The sequence below is a fragment of the Dermacentor silvarum genome, chromosome 3, assembly GCF_013339745.2.
Source record: "Dermacentor silvarum isolate Dsil-2018 chromosome 3, BIME_Dsil_1.4, whole genome shotgun sequence".
NCBI classification, from domain to species: domain Eukaryota; kingdom Metazoa; phylum Arthropoda; class Arachnida; order Ixodida; family Ixodidae; genus Dermacentor; species Dermacentor silvarum.
In genome coordinates, this window is record NC_051156.1 from 147,527,985 (window position 1) to 147,546,916 (window position 18,932).

Sequence of the window (18,932 nt, forward strand, 5' to 3'; positions counted from 1 at the left end):
AACGAACGAACGAACGAACGAACGAACGAACGAACGAACGAACGAATGAACGAACGGTCGGTTGGACAAGACAAACCCAGTTTCGAGGAAAAGTGTTGTCGCAGCAAAAATATCTGCTTGCTACAGTCACTAGATTTAAGCGTCTTCTTTTAAACGCCAAAAATAATAATCAAAACCAGCGCTGTGGTTGCTGAGAAAAACGATGTCGCAGTTGCTATGTGTTTAGATAGGAGCTGCTAACCTGGAGTCGTATACCTGAATAGCGCAGCGAAACACGGACACGAGAAGAAACGAAGACGAAGACAAGCACTTGTCTTCGTTTCTTCTGGTGTCTGTGTTTTTCTGCGCTATCCAGATGCCATTTCAGGATGACCGACCAACAAGCCCATATCGCCACCCTCGTATAAGCTAACGTTCGCTCCCAACATGTGCTCGCGTAGATGGTACTCGCGACAAGTAGAGAATGTACGCTACGCACTTACAATCTGGTACGGCCGTTATAGAGCGCGCGTCTGGCATGCAGACGCACACTCGAAACCGGCCATGAATCTCATTATACGGGGTTCGTCTTAATTCGCCAGCAAAGCTTGCGACGCAATTAATGCAAAATAATTATAAAGCAGCCATTTGGTTTCGCACTGAAACAAAAAGAACCTGGGCACATAGCAATTTGGGCATAGTGATGGCTGTCAAAAACGCAAACACGTACAGGACAGCAATAATTCGCCTTCCGCCTTAGCGAAAGCCTCAGTTCATTCGGTCATTAGGTGTGGGGTAGATCTTCGTAGTACGCTTATATAAGTTAGTGTTTGAATTCTGTGCAATTCTTTATCGCTTTCGTGGGTGTTACTGCACTTCCATATTTCATTCCGAGTAAATGAAGCCATCAGTTGGACTAACTTTGTGCGAACGAGCAGTGTGTATAGACGCATAGACACACCAGGAGCTTTAAAGTCTCAGTTATTTCAAGAAGTCAGTTTAATGAAACTATACAGTAAAGCTTAATTCTAATTCATTCCATTATGCAGAAAAACTTCATCGCGAGAGAAAAAAGAAAAGTGATAAATGCTTACGTGATCGCAATTTGCGTTGTAGTCCAGGGCTCCGGTTCCGAAGTTACACAATTTGACACTTCAAGACGAACCAGGGACAATTTCACTGCAGGTAGAGATCGTTATAATACTTTCAGCAGCAGAATATTCATAAATATTTTGCATATCTTGTCCGACGTCACCTATTAAAATACGCCAGCGCCTTCTTTGCTGATCTAAGAAAGCTTTAGTTAACTTGTGCGCTCTACTTGTACAGTTCCTATTTGATAAAGGGAGAGAAATTGCGCTGACAGTCAAATTTGACACCAGATCCTATTTTGAAGCTCATGTAGGGTTGCCAACCGTCCCGACTTTAGCGCGACAGTCCTGACTTATGCGTGAATGTCCTGTGTCCCGACTTTATTCAGTCAGGACGGCCAAATGTCCCACCTTCATCTGTTTGTCTAATATTCAGCAAAACACTCACGAAATTTGCGGTTCATAAAGGCTGACAGCTCGTACGTAGATGCATATTTTTTGTGTTCTGTTGCATGGTCATAAACACAAAGGCGGTTTTATTTGTGGCGTGGTGTTAGTTCTGTGCTATGCCTTAAGTGTTCTCGGTTCCACTATCTGTATTGGAATCGGTGTTAGTGAGGCAACTATACTGCACGTTGTCGTAAATCCCGACAGGGTGACACTAAAAAAATGTGTTCAGTTTTGTTACATGTACAAAATGGCAATTCATCGCACTGCCAAAATCAGTCGGCGCCAGCCATACCGCTCTCCCTCCTCACCGGTCCCGACTTCATCCAGTCGAGCTTTGGCAATGCTGAGCTCATGTGGACACATGAGGCGCAAATATAAGGCTTTGGAGAAACAATTAAACATCCCAAAGAAAACCCGGGAGTCTTAATGGTGATTCTGGTCGCGAGAACAACGTCATCAAAGGTTTGAGAAAATACTTTGCCTACGCTGCTAAATTATGATGATTAAAGCTGAGTATTTGATGCAGCAAAAGCGAGACTCTATTTCGTGCAATAACAATGCGCCTGAAATGATTCAAATATGAGACACATAGTATTGGACGTACACAGGTCCACGAGAACTTGTAAGTCGTCTTGTCCACACAGGTCTATGAAGCAAATTCCCAGGCGAAAAAAGGGGACGTCCACCAAGTTGGAGTAGTTCTTGAAATACTGAAACTGTAACAAAAATGGCTCTGATCACATTAAGTTCGCCTCTGTTAAACAGTCGGGGCGAATTCCATCGTCAAAATGATCTTTGTAATGTTTTGAACATTTGCCGATAAATCCAGTGTTTGCACTTTCCAAAATCCACCATGTCGTTTAGTGCACAATGGAAGAATGCACAGAACCCTGAGGGAAATTTGCGAAGTTCACATGTAAAAATGACTGCCGCGTTCATGGTACCTTTAGGCACTCGAAAAATATTAGAGTAAGCAGTAATTTAACACATTTGGCATATTCATTGCTTTAACGGGACTAAAAATTAGGATGTGCTCTAAATTTTCACGATTGTACTAAACTTTTGTCTTAATTTATTTTTTATTTTTTTCGATGATAGGAGTGGCTGCGCTGATAGCGATTTCTTTTGTTGTTGTAAAAGTCTTGCCATCGTCTTATCAACGTAAGCTCTGCCAGAACAATTTTTTTCTGGTACAGCTGTGCGCAAAATATCTGTTGGGAACACTTCCTAATTGATCGCGATGAATGAATTTGTGAAGATGCTGTGTAAATCTGATTGCTGGAACGCAACCATAATTTTGCACATATCAAAATACCAGAATAACACACTCTGTGCGCAGCTAGTGAACACATAAAGAAAAGGGGAAGAGAAAACGCAGTCATCGCTGAGGAGTACATCTGTTTCGGCAAGTTTGCCTGGTATACTGCAAGCGAAACAGCTCAAATGAGCAAAAACAGTCCTTTGTGTACCTCCGTGTCTGCTTTTCGCGCTGTCTGACTTCTTGCAGCTATAGCCAATGGTATTTAGGCAAAGTTCTAGGTATCGTATTTCGTGTAATTATTTCCTTGTAATCAATTACATGTTTAGTAATTTTGAAATATAACAGTTACTTTGATTACTAGGTAATGCTCCCTGTAATTCAGTTGCTCTCTTCAATAACTAATTACATGTAACTAATTGCTTTATTGACAAGCGAAGCTGTAACAAACGACCCAGCTTTGAAAACCTGAATTTGGCGAACATTACATGCAGTAGAACGCCCGAGATCTTGCGATGTAGGAGCCTCGCAAATGCGCATGTTCAGATAGCCAAACCTGGAGTCGCAGTATTTGTCGGCTTATAGTAATGCTCCACCGAAATGTTGGCTGACGAATTGACCATTGGCTGGTATGTCTCGCAAATGCACGTGGGACGTTATAGTCAGGAAATCACATATACGGACGATTTTGTCACCTTTTCATTGGTCCAACCGGCTGCGTCTTCTCCAGTCCTAGCAACACTGAACAGCAACGCGTTATAGATGACGCAGATGCTAAGCAACCTCAATCTTGTGCATATGACTCGTAAATGTAACAACGCCGTTCTATAGTACCCACCAGCGTGCACATCGAGCGAACTAGCTAAGATACCTGTCTTTCACACTTTTCCTACCTTCAGCAAGTTTTCAGTGTCGCTGCTCATGTCTTCAGAACGAATAAGAGGGATGATGACCAACTAAAGGTATTAGAAGCAGTTGTTATTGCCAATAAGTAACGTATGAAGGGCGGCAGAGGACGCACTGAAAGGCTGAAATTACCAGTCCAGCTCGTTCCGTTTACTGTATCAATGCCATATTAATAAAAGTTTGAAGGAAAGAAAAGAAGTAATCAACTACTATTGCGTAATTGCTCAATCAGTTTCGTGTGACAGTAATTGGTAACACTAATCAATTACATTACTGAACGAAGTAATTGTAATTGTAAAATCGGTTACTTTTTTCCTAAACATGCCCAAGTCTGTTTTTAGGCCCTGCACGGTGATTAATAATACGCCTTGAGTGATGCAAGGCAGTGGGTTATAAGCTTTTGGAGCAATGCTACCAATATTGAGCTAGATGTTAAGATGTTTTCCATTTTCACCTTTATAAAGGCAGCATAAAGATTTGAAGTCGACTTTCTGAACATCTTTTTGTGGTTTTCAGACTGAATATCATAATGCTGGCTTTCTAGTCCAAGCTCCTGGAGGGCGCATCAAGTGTCGCACACAAAAGGATGAATGGTTGCAAGGATTCCAAACAAGACTATAGGGTTATAGACAGATGACGAATTGGTGTGATCAGTCGAGGTCGAGCAAGTGATGTCACTGTAGCCAACGTTTCGGTGAAGAGATTTACTCGATAGGGGAACAGCGCAAAAACACAAGATGACAAGAAGTGCGACACAAACCAGCGCTGAATGACGACTGAATTCTTCAGAAAGGAACACATATATACCAAAAGAAAAGAAAAAAAAGAAAAGAAGGGTAGATCACTGCGCATGGGCCAAAGTAGACACCGATTAGATTTAGATTTCCCCTGAATTATGACGGTTCCTGAGATATGTTAGTTCTGCCTCAGACAAGGCCACATACGGAGTGCTGACGCAACACGCACCATTCCCTGCAAGGGCAGCAGCCTCAAAGATTTCTCGTGCGCATGCGTGAAGTGATTTATCTTCATCGTAGCAACAACGGCATTCCTTTGCCGCATTTATTAATCACAACAAAATGAACCAAGGAAGGAATAGTAGAAATAACTGCTTTTATTAGAAATATCAAAATAGTAAGGACAAAGAAAATTCACGCGCACGAAACATAACTTAACGCCGGTTCGAACCGTACCATGGCATCTCCACATATACCAGAAATGAGAAACGCCAAGACTCTGTTAGTGAAACCTCCATTAGGCTGTTTCAATAGAAGATACGTTTTTTTACAAGTGGTTGCTCCACTGGGCTGATAAGTGGACTTGTTGCTGCGTTCTCCGCATGTCATATTTGTCTAGATATTGCTACGTTTGCCGTCAGTAAATTGGTTGAAAGTTACCGCCCGTGTCGTCGTGTTGTGTTTTTCTTTCTCTGTCTTCATCTTTTGTTAGCGGTCAACATGATATGCAAAATCTGCGCCTTACGTCTTTGGTGGTCTGCCGATCGAGCTACAGCGGTGGCTTTTCTCCCGTCCACTTTCTGGGGTGTTTGAGCGTGTGTACTTGATCTGACATTGCAGAGGACTGCCCGCCCGCACCACTAATGACCATGGCAGTAATAATAGCTCACTCGCCTCAAAACCCACTGAGGAACATATGTTACTGATTTTTCAAGCAGGTAGGCGTGAGAACAAGTAAGAAGAATCGTCACATGTTGGCAAGCATTGCCAATCCGATAGTCAATTTTCTGAGAAATAGGAAGTTAAAAACGGCGAATAAAAATGACAAAAAACGATGGTAATAGACTCTAAGTGGTATTGATATATTGAATAAGAGTAAGAAGAAGAACTATTAAATAAAAAGAATAAGTAAAAAAATTCATTTCGCATTTGTAACTAGCAGCACAACCCTTGCTTCAGTGTTCCCTGATTCCCACTATATCAACACTGGCCGCCATTTACGAATATTTCGACACAAGTCAGCCTACTTCTTTACGCAAGTGCTCGTCCTTGTCCTGTAGAAAACCAGTCTCCTGGTTGAAACGCTGGCATCAGAGACAGCGCTCGTTCAACCACCGTTTCAAGGAGGGCGCATACAGTGTACAAGGTACATTATTTGAGCAGCTATAAATAATATTCACGTTTCATATGCGTCAGGTATATTTTGTAATTATTGCTCACTTTCGAATACAATATTCTACTATGGCATGAAATCAATTTGCGAGTCAGTTATATCCGGACGAATATAGCACTAAAGTAGATTTCTTCCAACACAGTTATGGTGTGGCAAGAAAACCAGCTTTTTCGAACGTTTCAAATGGGGCACATTCCTGAGTTTCTTGGTCTAGCTAGCAGTATATTAGTAATCGGTGAGATTCTCAAACAACGACCATGTGTCTTCAAAGGCCGTGTGTCTCAGTGCACTTTCCGAGGCAGCTGCGCGTGCACGCATTGACGCGTACTTATGCTAACTGCAGACTACACTTGCAGAGGAATCTTTAGGAAAGTGCCTTTTGCAACAAGCCGCAGAAAGAAATTGTCACACGTGGCTTAGCATAAGCGATGATGCCAGTCATTGTATCCCGAATTTCAGATACATGCTCTTCTGGTGTCGCTGTAGTTACATGCGTACTACTTACACCATCATGTTGGCACCTCTTTACCACAAGGCTGTGCTTTGTCGTGACATTCCGTCTACGTCTGAAGGGAATACATCCGGAACAGTGTTGGCTGCTGCAGTTCAGTTACACTGGTTAGACTGCCAGAGCAAATAAACGTACCAAAGTATCCCTTACCTTTGGGTGCAGGACGTTCGACCAATCCTCAATGGTGCCTTTTATTGCAGTGCTATTCTTGATGTATGCAACGAGGTTGCAATACTGGCCTCGAGTGAGCACGTTTCCGTTTTTGTCATGCACCACTGTTTCGATGCACTCGTCGAAGGCGCCCATGTCGGCACGTGAGTTTTGGAACAGTCCCGTCGGGTACTTTCCAGAGGCGTCGAAAACTGCACGTGAAACGAAGTCACTTGATAAGGTGGTAAAAAATCGATATTCGTTGTTATTTAGCTAGAATAACGAGGGCGCACAATGATTATTCTATTCACTGTCTCACACTAATTCACGCGAATAAAATAAGAGAGTAAGAGAGCAGTTTTTTTTTCAATACACGATAAGGAGTGCTGCAATCTATATGTACAAATTATGATTTTCAAAGTCTGCGCAGCTCTCTTGCTACACACTAAATTTGTATAAAGTACCAGATGAAAATGTATGTTGTGCGTCCAAGTATGATATCGTGGAAAAGCTATATTCGAATGTTTATTATGTTTTCTCTTTACTTTTATTTCTATAACTTGTTCGCCCTTATTGTATCCTGATATTCCATGTAAACAGTGCTTTGATGATTCGTACTACAGTGAACACATCTGCACTAGCCTTCTGCTGTCATTGTTATGTGGGGTAGTGGGGCTTTGTAAAGCTGCTCGATTGCAGTTTTTATACCATTACCATTTGCCACTTACGTATGTTAGGCTATGTACCATGGTGGTGAAAAATAAATCAACTTATATGCGCAATCACTTTTTTTTTCGCATTTCATTGGATATCTGCTGAGCCCAGAATAAGAAGGTTGAAAAATAACGTCACGGAAACCCCTTGATTGGGAGCTTCTGAGCACACTCTGCAACCTTTGGAAGTAGAAATGATGCCCTTAAAAGAAATATAAAGAAGCTGCATGATTAAACTACTTGCACTTCAAAAGTAATCGATGGAACTCAAGTAATTATCAACAAGATGCTGTGTTGCTCATCCACTTCAGACGCTCCCCTACTCTATAAAGGCCAATTGTAACAATATTTTACCTGATCTGAATTGGCTCTAAACGCATATGTAGTACTAAAGTCATCATGACAAAGCAGCAGGTATGGTAATTGTCTAATTTTCTTCTTAGAAGCATCTAAGTAGCGCCGAAGAAGAGTGCGTGTGAACCTGGGGGTGAGCGGCAATTAAAGCGGATATGGTGAAAGTCGCAGCCCAGCCAGAACCGTGCGCGATTGTTGATCTCTAAGTCATGTTGAGCGAACGATGCGCCCATGCGCATCGTTTGCTCAACATTTGCTGATTGACGGGTGTCTCGCTCTATGTGTTTTCGGGTTATGAAGTTTGTACATATAGGTCAAAACCATGCGGAAATATTTATTTAGGGATTTATTTAGAGCACATTCAACGGATCCCTTCAGATTTCTTTCTGGGTACATGCGACGTATCCGGTTGATCTTATTAAATCTACTGCGGATCCATCACGAGAAACTTCTTCCGCTAAGCCGCATCCTGCAAAGCTTCACGCGGCCTCCTGGGTGGTTTGAATACTTACACAACTGCGCATTATTAACGCATAATTTGCCGTAATCGCATGTACTAGGTATAGTTCTACGCAAATTGAGGGAGAATTTGCATGCCGTAGCTCACTACGATGGCAGAGAGCCATGTGAACAATTCTACCACGATTGTTAAACAGTTTATGTTTCAAATGCTGGACACGAAACTGTTGGCAATAAGGCATAACCAGAGTCGACCAGGCATCTCCATTCATAGCAAAACTGCATATGAATGCGAATAGGTTCTAATGGCACTTGACACAGGGCCAGCTGTGTCTCCAATATCAGAAAGCGAATTCAAAAAGTATTTGCCGAACGCTACAGATGTGCGCTTCCTCTCTTGTAACGGAACGCCCACAGATGTTAAATGTTTCGCACAAGTTATGTGCTATGGCACACAACGCCATGTATTGCCTCTTGTGCATTTGGGCTTTTGTATTCTAACATTTCTTGGCCATAACTGGATGTTATAAAAAATAAACAATTTGTGGCCGAAAGTAGTACCCGTGTAGCGTTCAGACAGAAGATTATCTCATTAAAAAGTACCGCGATGTGTTTGATAAAACGTACAGTAAAATATTGGGATTCAGTGGAAGAGTCCTCAAGGAGAATTTGTTGCCTGTTTTTCGCAAGGATAGACTAGTTCCATACTCAGTGTCGGAGAAAGTTGAAACCGAATTACACGACCAGGAAAGGATTGTAGTCATATATCGAGTCATACAGCCTGTGGGCCACACTCACTGTGGCCACACTCAATCGGGCCAAAGATTCCACAAGCATCTGAGGGCATTACAAAATTACTCCTAATCAGCGTTCAGAGGTGGATCATTATCCTCTGCTTATGCCAGAGGACATTTTTGCGCCCATAGTAGGAGGCAGAGTTTTCGAGTTCCAGTTCTCCGCAAGACCTACCTTCAACTTCTGCTTAAAAATGGGCCTAAGAGCTCTTAACAGCGGTCGACTTCGGTTTATTTTGTTTTAAAACTGTCGTACAGAGTGGCAAGTGTTCCGGCTATCTTCCAAGCTGTTAAGAAAAAGGTTTTGTGGGCCAGTCCTTGTACTGCATGGTACAGAGATTATGTCCTAATTTCGGAAAAGGACAAGTGAGAACGTAAAAATACACTAGAAACAATGCTCCTGAAGCTACATATTCGCAGAATCCACGTTAATCCAGGAAAATGCATGTTTATTTAAAACAATCTTAGCTATCTCCGAGCATCTCCGTGTCGATCGACAGATTGCAAGACTAAGAATGCTTTATTTGATCTATCAGAACAGAAGTGGTCTGCCACGCGAAACATATCTTTCCCGTGCACAACACAGGTCTTCTAGAATAAATCACTCGAATGTAATCCACCCGTACTTTGCGAGGACGAAGATGTTTCAGAAGTCTTTTTTTTTCCGCTCACAATTACACATAAGAGCGGAATTGTCTGCCAGCGTCTGTTGTTGATTGTACAACTCGGAAATTAATTTTTGAAGTCTTTGTCACTGCGCTGGATGTAAAAAAGCTATCCTGCTTGGGCAGCATTGCTGCCTGCAGTATTTTGAAATAAAATAAAAAATCTCCGACACAAAATTTGACACTAGCTGATCGCACCCGTCGCCAGAAAAGGTGAAAGCCACCATGCATGCCCCCCCCAGCCAAAAGATGTCCCTCTTCTATAAGCATTTCTTGGTCTCATTAACTTCTATGCGAAATTTCTGTTCATTGTGAAATGCTCTTTTAGCCATTACCCAACTTGCTACGCAATGAAAGTGCTTGGTAATAATTCAATTCATGAGATAATGTTCCAAAAAGTGCCAAAAACTCCTGACTGAAAACGAGCTGCTAGGGCTTATGATGTAAAAAAGGACTGGCGTCTGACATACAGTTTGGGACAACTCTTTTCATATGTGGTGGACAGACAGGCAAAATCAATCGCTATTGCATCCCAATCAATGACCCTGACAAAGCGCAATTATGCGGCAAAAAAAAAAAACTCGAGAAAAAAAGCCTTGCAATTATTTTGGAATTTCGCAGCTTAGAAATTCTCGCTAATGACCAGCTGTTGACGACACTTTTTGCCACAAAGAGTCCGGCAAGCTCTGTGGAGTGCCGCGCAAGTGCATTTTGTGTTACATGTGCTGTCAAGCTACCATTGCCATGCCATATACATAGCAAAATGAGAGAGCGAACGGGGATAGACGATATTCTAGATGACATTTAGAGGAAAAAATGAAGCTGAGAAGCCCACCTAATGCGCAGGATCGATAACGGGTGCACCATCAGAGTTACAGAATGGATACCAAGAGAAGGGAAGCGCAGTCGAGGACGACAGAAAACTAGGGGTGGTGATGAAGTTGGGAAATTTGCAAGGGCAAGTTTGAATCAGCTAACGCAAGACAAGGGTAATTGGAGATCGCAGGGAGAGGCCTTCGTCCTGCAGTGGACATAAAAATAGGCTGATGATGATACAAAACAAAACATGCCAATGGTAGCGCTGATTGGTTGTCGAAGCTCCCCCTGCCTGAAAATGCAGAGGATGGTGAAAGCATATTTTATCTTTTGCCTATACGATACCTTCCGTTCATAGTTAAACAAGCTTAGCAGCAGACAGCCAAGGAAAAAGTCAGGAGCGTTGTACGTGAATTGACGTGGGGCAGTTGGCCAAACAAACTCTCTGACAAGCTCAAGCCATATTTTGTAAAGAGGTTGGACATGACTGTTCACATGGGTTGTCTTGTGCGGCATGATTGAGTTGTGATTCTTGTCGCACTTCAAAAGAGGTTCTTGAGTGGCTGCCGGAACAACGCATTCGTGTCCATAACGTCAGTCGCCAGTTCAGTGGTCTGCTGACTTGGCATTGATCGCAATGTACAGGAGATCGCTAGAAACTGTGATGTTATCCACTGTTGCTTCTTGAGGTAAGCCCGCTTCACTGCAACCATGGAGATGGTGCAAAAACTCGTGGGATAAAGTGCACTTATAATTTGCAAAACAAATTTTGAATATTTTATAGTTGTAGACTCGCGCTCAAATGGCTCGCAGTAAAAATTATGAACTCTACTGAAGCGCACATTAGAATTGAAACCCGGCAATCTACAAGTGCGTTTGCTGCTTATGGATTGCCACAGGGCACTGTCACTGATGATGAGCCTCACTTTTGAGCACAGAAATTTCAGCACTTTCTAAGTGCAAACGAAGTGAAGCAGGCACTAACTCCTCCTTACCAGTCACAATCAAACGAGGTGGCTCAAAGGGCAGTACAAACACCGAATAACTTGTAACGCTGTGATTGGGAAACGAGCTACAGCATTTCAACAACAAGACGACAACATTGTGTTTAGATACAGGACCACTCCTCATACATTCACAGAGAAGACGGGCTCCGAATTATTTTTGGTGCTAAATTCAGAACTGTCACAGAAACTCAAGGAAAGACAACTCTCACAAAGGACAGAGCAGAAGTCCCTCGAGACAGTTTGAAAAGGGGCGTTTCGGTTACGTACGTAAGGGGTGTTCGACGAGCAACAGGTAAATGCAAAAATGTGCGAAATTGCGCTGGTTTCTACATGATTAGGACGGGAACAAACAGCGCTTAAGACGGTGGGCGCATGACAGAGAAGGCGCTGACTAACAACCTCTGGTTTATTGCGGGGAATGCAATATTTAGGAAAAGCAGATACAGCGCAGAAGCCACTCCCTCCCAAACAAAATAATAAGAAAAAAATAAGAAACGTTGCTTGCCCAGATAAAGAATTGCCATCGAAATCATCTCATCACATGCGTCGTTCTAAGATAGTCTATTGTTTTCAACAAATAGCTAATCTCTCAGCTATGCAGGGACAAAGAAGGCACACTGACGCATAGGTTTTTCGTGTGAATGAATGAAATACGGTTCGCTAATCTCTCGAAGCGTAACTGTAAGCGCTGTTTATTCCCGTCCGAACTGTTTAGTGGTTTCCAGGAAAGATAACCAAGCCAAAGTCTCGAATGACGTTTTTAGTGTTCGTTTCGAGGCAAAGAATATTCAGCCATGCGGACCATTTACGCTGCCGCAATGCGGCAGAAGTAATTCCGTGTCACGGGGATGATATAGGAGCCCCACGGATGTGTGATGGAAGTGCAGCGCACAATGTCGACACGACAGCGTCAAGCTCAAACGGGGCACCCTTGGGATCAACTTTTAAGACAGACAGTGGTACTACGAATTAGCTCCGGCGCATAGTAAAGAGGGCAGGGGCGACGTAACGGCCCTCTTTTCATTCTAGGACTTGCTTCCCACGGAAACTCTGCTCAGGGCTGCGTAATGGTGCGCGTCTCAGTAAGTATTTATCTTCCGCACTCTGCTTCTGGGAAATATGGGCTCGGGCAGCCATCGCCAACTCCAGTCACGCATATAGTCAAGTTCTTCTGAGACGTCGCTCTCGTTAGGTACAGTAAATAGTGACGTAACAGCCCACTTTTTTCTCGAGGAGCCCGCTTCCACGGGCACTCTTCTCAGGGGCGTGTTGCCGTTAGCATCTAAATAAACGTATTTTTTTCTGCCCTATGATACTGCGTTCTCGGTGCATAAAAACTATCAAGTAATTTGTTGAAAAGATAACTAGCGAAACTTTGTTAGTCAAGTTTTTATTTCATTGCCCGCGCAAACAATGTTCTATTGTGAGAGGCATATTAGCCGAAGTGGAATTTCCGAGAGTTGCAGGGTGATTTAAGATTCTATTGATAAAGCGAACTCCGTGTACCAGGTGTTTCGCGACAAACGTTTGAGATTCCTGAAAATGAGAAAGATGAGATATTTGAAGTATTTCCTGGGATCGGTTTTACTATCGAGGCATACATTTGGAAATCACTTGGTGTAGTGATTAGGTAATTAATTGTGCGAACTAGACTAATACATTTTTAACCAAAATTGTCGTGCGAGTGGTCCGAACAGAATACTTAAGCATGCAATTTGGGAGCTCATAACCGTTTCGGAAAAAAATTACGTAGAACCTCCTCTTTACCTCAATGATGAATAAGCATTTCGTAGTAATGACGTGGTGTTGAGTGCTCACACTCAACGCTGCTGGTAATCCTAGCACTGCTCAGCGGCTGCGGTCGTCTTTCCGCCATTACGGTAAATGCGACAGCGCTGCGACGACACGAACTTCTGCGGAAGCCGGCGTAAGGTGAACTGATGAGGCAAAAAAAAAATAATAACTACTGCAGGTGGTGGCACCAGGTGCGCTGATGACGTTCCGATCGGAAGCGACGGCAGCTCCACAGTTCTGGCTTACTAATAGTGAATTCCACTGGCGGATCTGGAGCGGTGTGCCGAATCCACGACGGAGCAAGAAAATCCGCCGCGGAGCGACCCGATCCCGATCGACCAGTGAAAAATAAACACGCTCCGGCAGGGATTGCAGCGGAAGTTGTCGCACGCATCCGGTTACCCATGTTGCCAATCTCACATTAGACCACGTTGGGGGTTCTAGGCACAGCGGCAACTGCACTTCGCGTCTTCTTCGACGTAGCCGACGATTTTGGGGCGTTTGTGCGGAGGCTCTGCAAACATTTCATTAAATAAAATTTCGTACAGTACGTACGACTCATCCTCATCGCTGCTGCTGCTGCTTTCTGAAGAGGAACTGTGCGAACTGTCGCTGTCGCTCAAAGCAACGAGCAATCCGGCAGGGTCGAACGACGCCATTTCAGAACTGTAAACAACGCCACAGGGTTACCAGACAGCGCTTGAAAAAGCGCTGCAAGCAACCGACGTACCCGATTGTTCCGGAAGTGACGGCGCCTAGTCGCTGGAGTTCCGGCGAAATCCGGCTCTATAAGACGGATCAACGCGGAGCGCTCCGTCGCGGAGCAAGTTGCCCCAAATCGCCCAGTGGAACATGCGATCTTGCTCTGGATCCGCCAGTGGAATTCAAATTCTCGGCCGCGGAGCAAAAAAACTTGCTCCAGATCCGCCAGTGGAATTTACTATAAAGGTGTGCCTAATGCATGCCTGATTTCATACGTCACATGGTCACAGAGACGCACTCGTGTGACTGCTCGCGCATTCGTCGTAGTCTTCTTCCACAGCTGGCGAAAACATTGCTGCTGGCTCTATCTTGAAAGTGAACTAGCGATCGATCGTCTTACGCGAAGGACGGACGCTTGGACAGCTTTCTCGTTGGGTAACCACAGGAATGCTTACGCATTTAAACGTTGAAATTGGTTCAAGCCCCGGTCACGGCGGCCGCATTTCGATGGGGGTGAAATGCAGAAAACATCCGTGTACTTAGATTTGTGTGCACGTTAAAGAAACCCAGGTGGTCCAAACTAGTGCCGAGTGTCCCACTACGTCGTGCCTCATAATCGACGGGGATTTTGGCACGTAAAACCCTGTCATTGTTTTTTCAACAGTTGAAGCTGCTAAATTTTTACAACCTCCGGCCAATTTCACGCAGAAAAAGCGAAACTGAACAGCCGAAGAGCTCCACTGTCACACCCTTAGTAGATATCAGTGAGTGACGTAACTGCTTGAGCCTGACCACTGCGCAAGCATGCAGAGAGGGATATCGCGGCTTGATAACAACCCTCGCTTGATGCTCGCCCACCGGTGAGGCGCAAGCATTGACGTCTACGCCTGCCAAGGGCGTGACAGTGGAACACTTCGGCTGTTCAGTTTCGCTTTGTAGTGCGGCACCGGCCAGAATTCATTACGATGTGCACAGCGCACCAACAGACAAAGGATGGAAAGGAACCACGTGGTTCCTTTCGGTCCATTGTAGTAGCACTATGCACATTGTAGTTGATTACGAAATAGCTCTGTCTAACACCATGCTTCGGGATTCGTTACGGTGTAAAAGTTAGCCGCGTCAAGCTTTTGCGATTCTGGAAACGGGTAAGAGCTCCTAAGATGGTACACTTCAAGTCTCCCATCAAAATTAATCTCATGGATCTTTTTGGTTTAAAGTTAATTTGCGTAAGTTGCTTGAGAAATCGTACCTCTTCTCATTTTCAAATGAATAGGTAAAACTAATCAAGAATCATTATTTATCTAATTCTCCCTATTTTTAAGCATTTTAGAACGCTTTTGCTAAAGCACCTGGTATAAAAGCTACGGACTGGCCGATGGATAGAATGTGAAGCAATGACGTGTCACATCGCGGCTTCTTACGATGGCATAAAAATATTTTAGCACTCTTATATGCGTCAAATGAAAGCACGTTTAATGAAGAGCGCAAAAGGAATAAAGGCAGACCAGACACGCCCTAAGCAAGGGAAGGGGGCGAAGGAACGAAAAGAAACGAGAGGAAAACTCAGAGGGTGCCACTTCGTCCGCAGACTCACATCCAAAGTACGACTGCTCACTGAAGCCTGCTTACCTCAGGAACTGCAGTAACACACTTATCGCCTTCCGAGTTATCTGATGAATGTAGCTATGATAACAGTGCTTTTGACACCTAAAATTATTTTAAATCCAGGTAATCTAAGCTGGTGCTGAGTAGAAAGCGCTGGTCGTCGCCGTGAGGACAGATGCAGAGGCTAAGTTCGATAGACAGCACACACCCGCAACTGTCGCAGGATGTGCCACTTGTCCCAATAAATAATCAATAGGTCTTCGTCAATGCCACCTCCAGCTACAGGCGGCTCAAGGCTGTTGAATCGCACGTGTCTTGATAGCTGGCGCTTCTATGAAAGGTCAAGAATTTTCAGGTGACCGTTCGAGGGAAGGAGGGTGTTCCAGTCAGGTAGAGTGGCTATACGAGTCAGTGATCCAAGTTTTCTTGCTGCGTTGTATCCGAACTGTTAGGCCAGTCTCGGGGGCAGACCGGGAGAACGGGCGGCACCGTCATCGAGATCATTGCCAATTAAAGATACTGCAGAGACCCGACAACCACTGAATAACGATGTTGTGGCCCTTTTCAAAAGCGCGATGGTGACCTTATGAGATGTAGGATACTATATGGTGGTAGGTTCCGTGAGATAAGCTTTGCAAGAGGCTCTGAAGGGCTGGCTGGAATAACAATATAGGGCCGGTTTTCTCGGTGACTGTTAAATTACATAACTAATCGCGATAAGGATAGCGCCAAGCTCCGCCACCATTATTATGACGGGAACCACTAGAGACTCGATCATTCTTAATTTATCTAGGATGGTAGTGACACCCAAGCAGATGAATGCAAATGTCATTTGTACAAAAAAGGCCCATGTCGGCCTTAGTTTTCAGTCAAGTGTGCTTACCTTTGGCGCAAGGTTGCATTATACTATGAAAAGAATTTAATATCACTCTTCTAAGCGGTCAGTAATGTTTGATTACTGTGATTATTCTTATTTTTAGAGTAAGTGCATTGGAACAACTGTTACGCACATAAACAATTTCAGCTATTCTAAGGGTAGTCGTTTAATATATTGGTACCGTTGTTAGATTATTTCTTGTCTACTGAAAAGCATCTTAGTCATTAAAAAGAAGTTTGTCATTCTATGGCAGTGTTTATTTCATGAACACAATCTGTTATTTTTATGTTACTAAACACGTATATGATGACATTTGGTATTTGACTCGCAATTCATTGTAGGAATTGTGGCATAACTGGTTCAAAATTTTCAGTTAGTCTGACAGCTGCAACAGATCCACCAAAATTGTTTTTTTTTATTTCAGACTTTTCTCATACAGAGAAAGTTGAAATTATAGACGACAAAACCTTGCGGCCACTATTTTCTGATAGATAACTGCATTCTGGGTGAGAAATGGAGTGGCGTTTGGTGCTAGCTTTTGGTCTAAAAAGGCCGTCTTGTACCTTTAGCACGGAAGCAAACAGCACTTAAAACGGGATGGTTAGAGCACGACAAATAAGGCGCTGAGACAAGGCATCACCGTGTACCAATCATCTCAGTTTAGCACACGACAGCAGTCTTCTACTAATATAAACATCATGGTAATAACCAACCCTCTAAGGGGACTGAGTTCAATTGAGCAAAAATACCGTGATAACGCATCGAGAACGTTTTTTTCGACCGAAAAACACATCAATTTCACGCGCAGTAGAATAATTTTCTGTTTTACGTGAAGTGATTCGCCCCATGTCGTAAAAGCTAACACTGAAAGTAGGTCGCCCTGTCATGCAGGCGGCTGTACAGTTCTCACTCAAGAAATATTAAAGTTTGCGCATGTCTTCTAGCGAATGAATCTTTAACTCGTAGGTATATTTTGTGAGCGCCCTTCTTGTTTGCAAAAAAAAGTTCCACGTTTGAGGGGACTTCCAGAGATCTCAAAGCGCCTTCGCAAATGCTCTCTCCACATTTCACTCCAGATACATTTACTTCCTCACTTAATGTTCGCTGTTTCGCAGCTCTTTCTTGCAACACATCGAGTTATGGCAGAATCACATGTTTTGCATACTCACGTCTTATGGCCCACGGCTCCAGCTTGAGAAAGCCACGCAGCAGTCTCAGCAGGCCCCGCTTGCACTCCGGGCTCACGTGAGCTCTCAGCAGCTTGAACTTCACAGAAGCCGGGATGCTGGCGAAGCCACGTGCTAAAGCACCTCGTAGAATCGACGTGTAGTCAGTGTTATCTTGATAGTTTCCTCCCGTAATCCCCGTGCTTGGCATAGCTGACACCAAACTATTACCACTGGAATTGTTTGTCACGCTCTGCGTTACTGATTCTTGAACCAGCAGCAAAATCAGAGCGCCAAGTACCCCGTTTTTCATCCTTATGTGTGCCAGCAGGTCAAGGGTTTAGACTACGGGGATTGCACCAGAAGCAGAACTCCCATCCACGGCTCAGCTGCGTCTTGTTGATTGATGACCTACACAGCCGAAGATGACAGCCACCTCGTGACTCCTGTACTTCGACAAACTGGCGCATGCACGAAATATTTCGTTGCACCAGACTGTATAATAAATGTCTCCGTCGTCATGCAAAACTTGTCCCGCTGTAAGCCGAACGATCGTTCAACTCACAGAAATGAACGAAAGGCAGATTACATCACCGGATGCTTGCAGCGAGCTTCGTCGCGACGGCAGAGCGTTACTCAAGTCACATAACATACCTATATGTTACGCATTCTTTGAGTGTAGGAGAGAGATGTTGTCGACAACGCGGAGGATGTGATACCAATGAGCTTTGGTCATACTTTGCGAACCAGTTTTTTTATTACGGGAATAAGTGTGCGCTGCATGACAAAGCTTAGCTTTAATATCTTGTAGCCACCACAGGCTAATGTACCACACAACTTGCACTCATGGCATTTATTGCGTACTGGCATTCATTGCATTACATTCGTGCGCACATGCGACAAGCCAACCATTCTAAGGCGTACGCAATCAATATTTTAGGCGCGCTATAAGCACGCACGCACACCTCTCGTAAATAGATCTTAAAGAGCGAAAGGGATGCAAGCTTTAGTGATGTGCTGGATATGTTAAAGGGCTAGTGCCATGTATTAAAAATCATGAATTGTAATTAAAAAAGGCGCTCCCATCTCTATCCTTTGCTTTCCTTCAGATCTTTTGTTACAGCTATTTACTCACAGTGGGTACCCTCGCCCCACACTGCCTCTGGGCACTTGCTACCTGTCAATGACACATCTTCCAAACCATCACAACCCATTCTCATTAAACGCTCTACGTGCGAATCTTCTGCCCTCGCTGACCAAACCTATGGTCTTTAGAAGTTACCGTGCCCACATTTAATTTTTTTCAATTGAATTTTAATTCAAAATGTGCGCTTTGAGTAATTTTTCATGCCCTTCATTTTTCTTTTTCATTGGCCTTAAACCCGTTATTGCATACGAGTAGGAACGAGTTTCCCCAGTCTTTCTTTATTTGATTTCATAAAATCAGGGGACTAGAGATTATCAGGGGCTTAGAAGGAGCTTTAGCTCGAGGCCAAATGCGATGT

The 18,932-nt window shown here is 43.8% G+C and overlaps 1 protein-coding gene across 1 annotated transcript in view; it reads right to left on the reverse strand.

Annotated features, from left to right (window-relative positions):
* LOC125944374 (nose resistant to fluoxetine protein 6-like) overlaps window positions 1-17,860 on the reverse strand; it is a 42,704-nt gene extending 24,844 nt beyond the window's left edge. The window contains exons 1-4 of the mRNA XM_049664786.1: window positions 17,431-17,860; window positions 6,476-6,687; window positions 2,125-2,236; window positions 1,074-1,158 (exon numbers count right to left, since the gene is read on the reverse strand). Of these exons, the coding sequence (XP_049520743.1) occupies window positions 1,074-1,158; window positions 2,125-2,236; window positions 6,476-6,687; window positions 17,431-17,740 (719 nt within the window). The 5' untranslated portion in view covers window positions 17,741-17,860. The remainder of the gene's footprint in view (window positions 1-1,073; window positions 1,159-2,124; window positions 2,237-6,475; window positions 6,688-17,430) is intronic.
* Between the last annotated feature and the right edge of the window lie 1,072 nt (window positions 17,861-18,932).